This window comes from Eulemur rufifrons, chromosome 9, assembly GCF_041146395.1.
Source record: "Eulemur rufifrons isolate Redbay chromosome 9, OSU_ERuf_1, whole genome shotgun sequence".
In the NCBI taxonomy this organism is placed as follows: Eukaryota; Metazoa; Chordata; class Mammalia; order Primates; family Lemuridae; genus Eulemur; species Eulemur rufifrons.
This window is the reverse complement of record NC_090991.1, coordinates 38,490,323-38,499,693: the sequence shown is the minus strand read 5'-3', so window position 1 is coordinate 38,499,693 and position 9,371 is coordinate 38,490,323. Positions and strand designations below refer to the sequence as shown.

At 60.2% G+C, this 9,371-nt stretch overlaps 2 protein-coding genes across 3 annotated transcripts; one reads left to right on the top strand and one right to left on the bottom strand.

Moving 5' to 3' along the window:
* Nucleotides 1-70: 70 nt before the first annotated feature.
* HSPB9 (heat shock protein family B (small) member 9) lies at nt 71-553 on the bottom strand. The gene has a single exon (XM_069483149.1). The coding sequence runs from the start codon at nt 551-553 to the stop codon at nt 71-73; it is 483 nt and encodes a 160-aa protein (XP_069339250.1).
* Nucleotides 554-1,734: 1,181 nt separating this feature from the next.
* On the top strand, nt 1,735-9,321 carry KAT2A (lysine acetyltransferase 2A). 2 transcript variants are annotated; one of them, XM_069481443.1, is made up of 18 exons: nt 1,735-2,130; nt 2,266-2,389; nt 2,732-2,877; nt 2,981-3,070; nt 3,350-3,531; nt 3,633-3,824; nt 4,720-4,826; nt 5,008-5,118; nt 5,211-5,347; nt 5,432-5,640; nt 5,873-5,999; nt 6,879-6,989; nt 7,417-7,560; nt 7,830-7,944; nt 8,034-8,070; nt 8,154-8,217; nt 8,346-8,430; nt 8,583-9,321. In XM_069481443.1, exons 1-18 carry the CDS (start codon nt 1,798-1,800, stop codon nt 8,774-8,776), a joined length of 2,508 nt encoding a protein of 835 aa, XP_069337544.1. In that variant the 5' UTR covers nt 1,735-1,797; the 3' UTR covers nt 8,777-9,321. The 2 variants fall into 2 exon arrangements, with proteins under 2 accessions (XP_069337544.1, XP_069337543.1); XM_069481442.1 differs by having other exon boundaries at nt 7,417-7,563.
* The last annotated feature ends 50 nt before the right edge of the window (nt 9,322-9,371 follow it).

The window sequence follows — 9,371 nt, the reverse complement described above, 5'->3', positions numbered from 1 at the left end:
GGTACGTTGGAACCCTCCTTTGAGCCGCGGCTTTTAAGGATGCTGCACACTGCCGGGGTTGTTTACTGGGTCAGGGTAGGTTGGAAACCTCCTTTGAGCCACGGCTCTGGAGTCTGGAGGACCGTCCAGCTGGGGCTTCAGGGAGAGGCAGCACTCCACCCTGGCCTCTGACCCACAGCTGGCCGGAGGGGGTCAGGCAGCAGGACATGGCGGTAGGATCCAGGTCCGGCGGGAGGCGCATTTGCCGGTGCACCTTCTGCGACATGCGGTAACTGCCCCTTTCTGGGTCATTGGCCTCCATTTGCCGCTGGCCGGTCACCATCAGGCGTTGGCCGTCCACTCTCACCACCAGCTCCTCGGGGGTGAAGCCATGGGCGTTCATCTTCACTTGGAAACTGTCTTCAGCATGGTGGTTTCCCTGCGCAGCTGCCGGATCATCCTGGAGCAGCCTCACCGGCAGCGTGGCCACCTGGTTCCGTTCAGCGAGGGCCACGCTGGGACGCCTGGACGCCACCCGGTTCTCGGTGGAGAAACTGTTACCGACCTGCTGCATCCGAGTGAGCAACTGCTGTCCAGGGGCGCGAGACTCCAAGATCACGGATTTCGGCTCGAGGAGGGTTCCCACGCGGTCCCTGTCGCGCTCAGCTCTGTTCCCCTTTGTTCCCTTGGCTTCTGCAGACCAAGGCAGGAGTTTCGGGCTCAGCCATGCCCGTCCTACCTCCAAGGGTCGGGTTGTCAGCGCTGCGGCTGCTTTTATCCCGCAGCCTGCCTCTTTCTCGGCCCTTCCCACCTGCCAATGGCCCGGGCGCCGAAGCTGTGACGGAAGCTGATCGACTGAACGAGGTTAGACACGGGGCGGGAGCCGGATCCCAGAGCAGAGACCACATCAGAGTGAGCCCCGGGCTGGAAGGGGGCTGTCTTGCCTGCTAAGAACCAGGTCTGGGTCAAGAAGGATTGTTCCCTGGATAGAGCCAAGGGAGAGCGACCTTCCCCACTCTTGGAACGCCCTGCCTTTCCTTGACTGTGCCCAACCCCAGGGACTGGGGTTTCTCGGCTTCTTTACTTCCTCCGCCCCTGGGCCCTCCTGTGCGCCGGCCGGTGGCTTGAGGACACGCGGAGGGCCCCACCCAGCACACAGGAAAGGTTCGGCTCTCCTCGGCTTCACCCTTCCACCTCAGTGGCCTTCTTCGTAGGGCTACACCTCTGGTGCTCAGTGTTTTGATAATACACTCTTTTTGTTGAAGTATAACATATACGTACATACACAGAAAAGTGCACAAAAGGGTACAGTTGAATGTCATAAAGCAAACACACCCATGTAACTACCACGCAGTTCAACAAGTGTGGCTACATCTCCTCTCTTCTGTAGCTGCAATTCCGCGTCCGGAGTCGCGTGGGGCAGCTGGGGGTGCGGGTGGGGGTTGCAGAGAGGAGCGCCAGGAAGCTGACCCCAGGCCCGCGCTTCCCTTTGGGGGCTTGTGAGAGGGGCAGAGCCCTAGGTTCCCCCAAGACGCGCCTCCATGTACCCAAGAGGACAGCAATCGTGACTACCCCGGACGACTTCGAGATTAGAAGTGGGGAGGGGTCAATCTGAGGGGCTCGCTCAGTCCTCACTTCGCTGTCTGGGACCAAGAGACAGGACAGAAAAGTCTGGAAGCTGACGGCAGAGGGGCGCGGCGGCAGGAGACTACAACTCCCGTCATGCGCCGGCACAGCGACGCCTGCGCACTGAGTGCCGGTTGCCCATGCGGCCCTAGGGCTGGGAGCGCGGCGCCGCGCTCCGCTGCGGGGGAGGCCATGGCGGAACCTTCCCAGGCCCCGACCCCGGCCGCGCAGCCCCGGCCCCTCCAGTCCCCAGCCCCTGCCCCAGCTCCGACTCCTGCGCCCAGCCCGGCTTCAGCCCCGACTCCAGCTCCCACTCCGGCTCCAGTCCCCGCCCCAGCTGCAGCCCCAGCCGGGGGCACAGGGACTGGGGGGCCCGGGGTAGGAAGTGGGGGGACCGGGAGCGGGGGGGATCCGGCTCGACCTGGCCTGAGTCAGCAGCAGCGCGCCAGCCAGAGGAAGGCGCAAGTCCGGGGTCTGCCGCGCGCCAAGAAGCTTGAGAAGCTAGGGGTCTTCTCCGCTTGCAAGGTGGGGGCGGGGTCTGGGGTGAAAGGGGCGGGGCTTGGGGCATCCTACGGCTCGGGTGGGAAGCGGGGCAAACCTCTGGCTGAGGAGCGGCTCCTGCCCCAGGGATACAGGTCTGACTGATCCTTCTGCCTCCAGACCAATGAAACCTGTAAGTGTAATGGCTGGAAAAACCCCAAGCCCCCTACCGCACCCCGCATGGATCTGCAGCAGCCAGCTGCCAACCTGAGTGAGCTGTGCCGCAGCTGTGAGCACCCCTTGGGTAAGGCAGGCAGCGCTCTTGGAGCTGGGGGTGCAGAGAGCAGGTGCTGGGTTCTACTTAGGGTGACTTAAGTGCCACAAAGCCTCATCTCTGAAAAACCAAAGATGCCTCCTAGGGGGGGATTGGGTTGGTGTGTATTCCCCAGGGAAGGAGAAGGGAAATCTGCCAGCCCAGAAGAGGTGAGGGCCACCCAAGGGCTGTTGTAGGAGCAGTCAGTCTCACTGTTGGTCACAGTGGTCAGAGGGACTGAGGGTGCATCTTGGCTGGCTGTGAAGAGGTGCAGGAGCCTTGTTGGTCTCTTCTCTCCATTCTTCCCAACTCTACCACCTGTCTGTCTTGCAGCTGACCATGTATCCCACTTGGAGAATGTGTCAGAGGATGAGATTAACCGGCTGCTGGGGATGGTGGTGGACGTGGAGAATTTGTTCATGTCTGTTCATAAGGAGGAGGACACGGACACCAAGCAGGTCTATTTCTACCTCTTCAAGGTGAGCTTGCACTGAAGGAGAGTGTGAGTGAAGGAGGTGAGGCGTTGGGGGGTCTGCAGCCCTGAGTCCTGCTGCCCCTACTCCCCCTTGCTCTCCCCTCCAGCTCCTGCGGAAATGCATCCTGCAGATGACCCGGCCCGTGGTGGAGGGGTCCCTGGGCAGCCCCCCATTTGAGAAGCCTAATATTGAGCAGGTGGGCTGGGGAAAGTGGTAAGAGGGGAATTGAGGGCATCTTGGAGGAGGGGGGAGCCTGTGTTCGCCATCCCCCTCAAGCTGAGAACAGGGGAGACACTCAGAGAAGGGAGGATGTTTTGTGCTAACCTCAGGGTAGGAGCGGGAGCAGGGACGGGGCATAGCTCCCCTCACGGAGAGCCCTGTCCCTGCCCTCGGGTAGCAGCTTCCTCGGACAAGAAGCCCCTGCTGGCTGCTCACACCTTGTTGCTCGTTCTATCCCTCACCCACACCTTCTCAGGGTGTGCTGAACTTTGTGCAGTACAAATTTAGTCACCTGGCTCCCCGGGAGCGGCAGACGATGTTCGAGCTCTCCAAGATGTTCCTGCTCTGCCTTAACTACTGGAAGCTTGAGACGCCTGCCCAGTTTCGGCAGAGGTCTCAGGCCGAGGATGTGGCTACCTACAAGGTCAATTACACCAGGTAGGTCCAGCCAGGGGCAGGTTGGGAGGAGGATTGTAGGCCCAGCCTGGGTTCAGTGGTTTCCACCCTCACCTGCCACCATCCCCACTCCCCCACCCCAGATGGCTTTGTTACTGCCATGTGCCCCAGAGCTGTGACAGCCTCCCCCGCTACGAAACCACTCACGTCTTTGGGCGAAGCCTTCTCCGGTCCATCTTCACCGTTACCCGCCGGCAGCTGCTGGAAAAGTTCCGAGTGGAGAAGGACAAGCTGGTGCCTGAGAAGAGGACCCTCATCCTCACTCATTTCCCCAAGTAAGGCTCATTCTGGCCTGTTGGGATTTTGCCCCAAGTTCACATCCTCGCTGTTGTCCCCTTTTTTCCAGGAAGGCTTCCTGGATTGGTCCCTCCTCTCCCTCCATGGGCCTTCTGGGATCTGGGCGTCTACCTGGCAGACTTGCCCATGGCCCAGAAGCAACTTGCTAGTATTTGCCTTTGCACGTACTAGTCTGGGGATGGCAGGTACATGGCCCGAGCTAACGCTACCCCCTCCCATGCCCCTGGCAGACGGTACTAATTGCTTCCCGTGGGGGCCTGGACACAGCTTCAGAATCCTTCCCACCATAGTAGCCCCAGAACCAGAGCTTACACTTGAGGTGAAATCAGTTTCCACTCTTCTTCTAGTCTTTTCTGTACAGTTTTCCTCTGTTCTGCCATACCTTTCTCCCATTTTAAATCTGGGTCATAACTTTGCTGTTCAAAAAGCCTTTACTGACTAATCTTGGCCGTCTAGTGCCCCGGGTCACTAGGTGGGAACAAGAGGTAGCAAGATGGGGTGGATTCTGAGCCTGTTTGATGCGGAGGGGAGTGAGGGGACTTAAGGTGATGTGTTGCCCTGCCTGGCCACACAGTGCGGGAGGGCGTCAGCTCAGAGCTGTCCCCCTGTGCCAGGCAGCATGACACAGCTGGGCCTCTGTGGTCTCCATCTGGAGATCTGCCTTCAGTTAGAGGACCCCAGAAGGCAAGGGCCTGTGCCTCCCTCTTCAGACCAGGGCTTCCCAGAGGGCAGAAGCTGCCTCCTCTTTGAGGCTCCCAGTTCCCTGAGAGCAGGGTCTGTCTCTGACCAGCCTGCAGTCCCTCTGGTGCCTGGCCCAGCCAGCGTCCTTGGATGGCAGACAGAGTTGTGGGACAGATTGTACCCTCCCTACAGATTTCTATCCATGCTGGAGGAGGAGATCTACGGGGCAAACTCTCCAATCTGGGAGTCAGGCTTCACCATGCCACCCTCAGAAGGGACACAGCTGGTGCCCCGGCCAGGTATGCGCCACTGCGGGCTCTCTGCCTGCCCTTCCTGACTGAGCTAAGCCCCCTGGGTAGGAGAGGGGCTGGGAATGGCAACAGTGGGGAAATGCAGGGCGGCTCAGCTGGGTTGGAGGGCCTAGATCCTGTTAAGGGACCTGCCAACAGCTTCGGCCCCTTGTCCCTGACTTCTTCTCAGCTACGGTCAGTGCAGCGGTTGTTCCCAGCGCCCCCATCTTCAGCCCCACCATGGGGGGCGGCAGCAACAACTCGCTGAGTCTGGATTCTGCAGGGGCCGAGCCCATGCCAGGTGGGTGCTTGACCCCTGACCTCTGACTGTCGTTCACCCCTCTCCCAACCTTTCTTGCTGTCCCTGGGAAACCTTGCCAACCTCCCCAACAGGTGAGAAGAGGAAGCTCCCAGAGAACCTGACCCTGGAGGATGCCAAGCGGCTCCGTGTGATGGGTGACATCCCCATGGAGCTGGTCAATGAGGTCATGCTGACCATCACCGACCCTGCTGCCATGCTGGGGCCCGAGGTGGGTGGCCGGCCTGCTGACCGGTAGGGGGAGGGGCCCTCACCCACCTGAGGCCCTAGCTCACCGCCCCTCCTCTGGGCCTAGACGAGCTTACTGTCGGCCAACGCGGCCCGGGACGAGACAGCCCGCCTGGAGGAGCGCCGCGGCATCATCGAGTTCCACGTCATCGGCAACTCGCTGACACCCAAGGCCAACCGGCGGGTGTTGCTGTGGCTCGTGGGGCTGCAGAACGTCTTCTCCCACCAGCTGCCGCGCATGCCCAAGGAGTATATCGCCCGCCTCGTCTTTGACCCGTGCGTCCCCAGGAGAGTCCCTACCCCAGGGACACCACACCGGAGGGGCCTCTCTTCCTTGGCCTCCCCAGCCCTCAAAATTGGGGGTCCCTTCTTCCCATTTCCAAGGCCCAATCTTGGAGCATTCTTGCTCCTCAGTACCCAGCCCTGACTCCAGCTGAGGCCTTCAGGTGTGGGGACCTGGGGAGCAGCGGGGGCAGGTAGGGGCTGTGACGAGTCCCCTCTCTCTTAGGAAGCACAAGACTCTGGCCTTGATCAAGGACGGACGGGTCATCGGAGGGATCTGCTTCCGCATGTTCCCCACCCAGGGCTTCACGGAGATTGTCTTCTGTGCCGTCACCTCCAATGAGCAGGTCAAGGTGAGCAGTGCCTGGCCCTGCCCCCGCCCACTTCTGAGTGTGGACCAGGTCAGGGCAGCGAGGGTGTGGGAGGCAGCAGCCCCCAGCTCTTTCTGTTTTTAGCGGCCGGACGGTTCTTCACATCCTCACAAGGTAGCAGCTGTAATTTGATAACTGGGTTAGGAAAACACCTGTTGACAAGTGGAACCCAAGAATCAGCAACACTTAAACGCACCTGTGGACTTGTGTTTTTATCACGAGGACATTTACACACATGGAGGGAATGAGTAGTGATTACATTATCTCTATGGTAATAGTCCTGGCTTCTGTCCTTTAATTGTCGCAACAGACCCACGCGCAGGGTCCCTTGTTCCCCCGTGTCACATACCCCAGATCTGTGTGGTGCCTGCTTGGTCCTGACGTGTGGGAGACAGTGCCACTTCAGGGCTCAGATGCTGCCATGAGCAGGTCTCTCCCCTGTCCCCTTCTCCAAGGCCCAGGACTGGTAATCAGTGGCCTGTGTTGGGTTGGGCCTGGCCGCGCCGTGGCTGGCTGCCTGACCTTGGACACATTTCCTAACATAGCTGAGTTCAGATTTTCTCTTCTGTAAGATAGAGGTAATGACACTTACCTCCTGGGTTAACTTGAGAGCATCCTGTAAAGCAGCAAGCACCACACCTGGCCCAGCGCAGGCACTTAGAACTCCAGAGTTCTTCACTTTTCTCCCGACGAACCCCCTTCCTCCGCCGGTTGCCTTTCCTCCTCCCTGCCCTGGATCCCCTCGCTCTCCCCACCTCCTCTCCAGTCTGCCCCCTCCTCTCTCGGCTCTGGGCCCTCTTGAGACCTCTCCAGCGCCAGGCCTGTCCCCTTCCCCTGTAAGTCCTGCTTTCTTCCCTGCAGGGTTACGGGACCCACCTGATGAACCACCTGAAGGAGTATCACATCAAACACAACATCCTCTACTTCCTCACCTATGCCGACGAGTACGCCATTGGCTACTTCAAAAAGCAGGTGACCTCTGGCCTCACCCCACACCTATCCTTTGCCTGGAGCCAGGGGTCATTCTGTCCAGCCCCTTGCTGTGGATGGAGTAGGAGTCCTTTTGTGACCCCTAGCCCACCTGACACCTGTGAAGAAGACCTTCATACCCACCTTCCCTCCTGCTGCTGCCCCAGTGGAGAATAGGGCCTGGGGGGCCAGTAGGGCAGGCCAGAAGAACTGGGAGGCTCTTGGGGTGAGTTGGGAGGCGTCAGCTGACCTGGAACCTTTCCAGGGACAGACTGAGCCCTCACAGTACCACAAGAGGAGGTTCAGGAGGGGGGAGGGGACATGGCATGCACTGCCCTACAGGTGTTCCTGGGGGCCGGGGGGTGGGGGTAGAGTAGGAAAGTTGGGAAATACCTGCTGATGGGTCAGGTCATAACCATCCACTCCCCAGGGCTTCTCCAAGGACATCAAGGTGCCCAAGAGCCGCTACCTGGGCTACATCAAGGACTACGAGGGAGCAACACTGATGGAGTGTGAGCTGAACCCCCGGATCCCCTACACGGAGCTGTCCCACATCATCAAGAAGCAGAAGGAGGTTGTGAGCCCACATGCGCATCCATAGGGTTTTCGTGAATGCATGTGGAGGGTGCACACACGCGTGTAGACCTACACCGTGCATACGTGCATGTGTGTGTGTCACCAGCGTCTTGGTTCCTGCTCGGCCTCGTAGGGGAAGTTAGGAGGGGAGGCACTGGATTCGGTGGCAGTGCAGTGTGGGTTTTCCCACTGTGGGCTCTGACGGTGGCCCTGGGAGGGGCTGTTGCTGGGGCTGGAGCTGGCCCCTCAGACGCCTCCTTCCCTCAGATCATCAAGAAGTTGATTGAGCGCAAACAGGCCCAGATCCGCAAGGTCTACCCTGGGCTCAGCTGCTTCAAGGAGGGTGTGAGGCAGATCCCTGTGGAGAGCGTCCCCGGCATTCGTGAGCAGGGGACTTGGCTGCGGGGGCGGGAGGGCGTGCTGCTCGGGGCGTGGACAGGCGTTCTTAGGGACGTTCTCCCTACTTTGCAGGAGAGACAGGCTGGAAGCCACTGGGGAAGGAGAAGGGGTGAGTGTTCTGCCAAGGGAGCAGGGATGGAGCGGGAAGGGCAGAGGGACCCGGAGCCTCAGACTTGGTGTCTCTCGTGCCAGGAAGGAGCTGAAGGACCCTGACCAGCTCTACACAACCCTCAAAAACCTGCTGGCCCAGATTAAGGTGGGGAGAACAAGTTCCCCTTCTGGGGGTCCCTGTACCTGTGGCTTCGCGACCCAGTCTGGGGTGGGTGGGAGTCATGGGCTGGCACGGGCAGAGTGGGGCTATCCCAGCTCTGCCCTTTTCTCCAGTCGCACCCCAGTGCCTGGCCCTTCATGGAGCCTGTGAAGAAGTCGGAGGCCCCTGACTACTACGAGGTCATCCGTTTCCCCATCGGTGAGGACCCTCCGTTCCCTGCCCTTCCTTCCTCTTCTGCCCCCGAATTGACTGTTCCTGCCCTCCCTGGGCCGTGCACCTGGGGCCCACCCCACGGGCAGCCTGCTGCTCGCCGCTGCCTCTGAGATCTGTGCTCCTCCCCTGCGCCCCAGACCTGAAGACCATGACCGAGCGGCTCCGCAGCCGCTACTACGTGACACGGAAGCTCTTTGTGGCTGACTTGCAACGGGTCATCGCCAACTGCCGCGAGTACAACCCCCCGGACAGCGAGTACTGCCGCTGCGCCAGTGCCCTGGAGAAGTTCTTCTACTTCAAGCTCAAGGAGGGGGGGCTCATTGACAAGTAGTCCCCAGCTTGGGACCACAGCCCTGACTTCGAATGTCTTCACCTCGGATCTGATCCGATTCTTAGGGGTGCCCTGACCCCCCGGGTCCCGACTCTCAGTTTGAGACGCTCCAGCCAAGGGCCCTGATCCTGCAGCCCTTTCTGGACCCTCAGGCACCCCATGCCTGCAGCCCTGTCCCAGCCTTCACTGTGTCTGCGAGGTCTCCTGGGTCTGGGGCCCAGCCCCTTTAGAGTGGTTGGTGGCCAGAAGCTGAACCCTGCCCAGCCTTGGCAGCCCCCAGACCTGGTCCCCACAGAGCTACAGAGGCTGGGAGTCCTGGGCCTGGCCCAGGTGGCTGTCTCCCCAAGGGCCAGGACTGCTAATTTTAGCTTGAGTGATTGGGCTTCAGGGGTTGGAAATTCAGCCCGCATTGCAGGGGCCACACCTTGCCCTGCACTGTTCTGTCAGCCTGTCCCCCAGGGGTGAGGGGGCCTGGGGACCATTCATTCCCTGGCATTAATCCCTTGGAGGGAACAATAAAACTCTTTTTTTTTTTTCCATCTGTGTCATTGTTTCTTTGGAGTAGTCTCAGGCTTAGCAGGCTTACCTTGACCCC

Excerpts from the sequence above, each read along its gene's own strand:
- HSPB9 (XM_069483149.1), bottom strand. The coding sequence starts at position 553 with ATGCAGCAGGTCGGTAACAGTTTCTCCACCGAGAACCGGGTGGCGTCC.
- KAT2A (XM_069481442.1), top strand. The coding sequence starts at position 1,798 with ATGGCGGAACCTTCCCAGGCCCCGACCCCGGCCGCGCAGCCCCGGCCC. Across the intron at positions 3,825-4,719 it reads ATCCTCACTCATTTCCCCAA|ATTTCTATCCATGCTGGAGG; the intron begins GTAAGGCTCATT and ends CCCTCCCTACAG. Across the intron at positions 5,641-5,872 it reads GCCCGCCTCGTCTTTGACCC|GAAGCACAAGACTCTGGCCT; the intron begins GTGCGTCCCCAG and ends CCTCTCTCTTAG.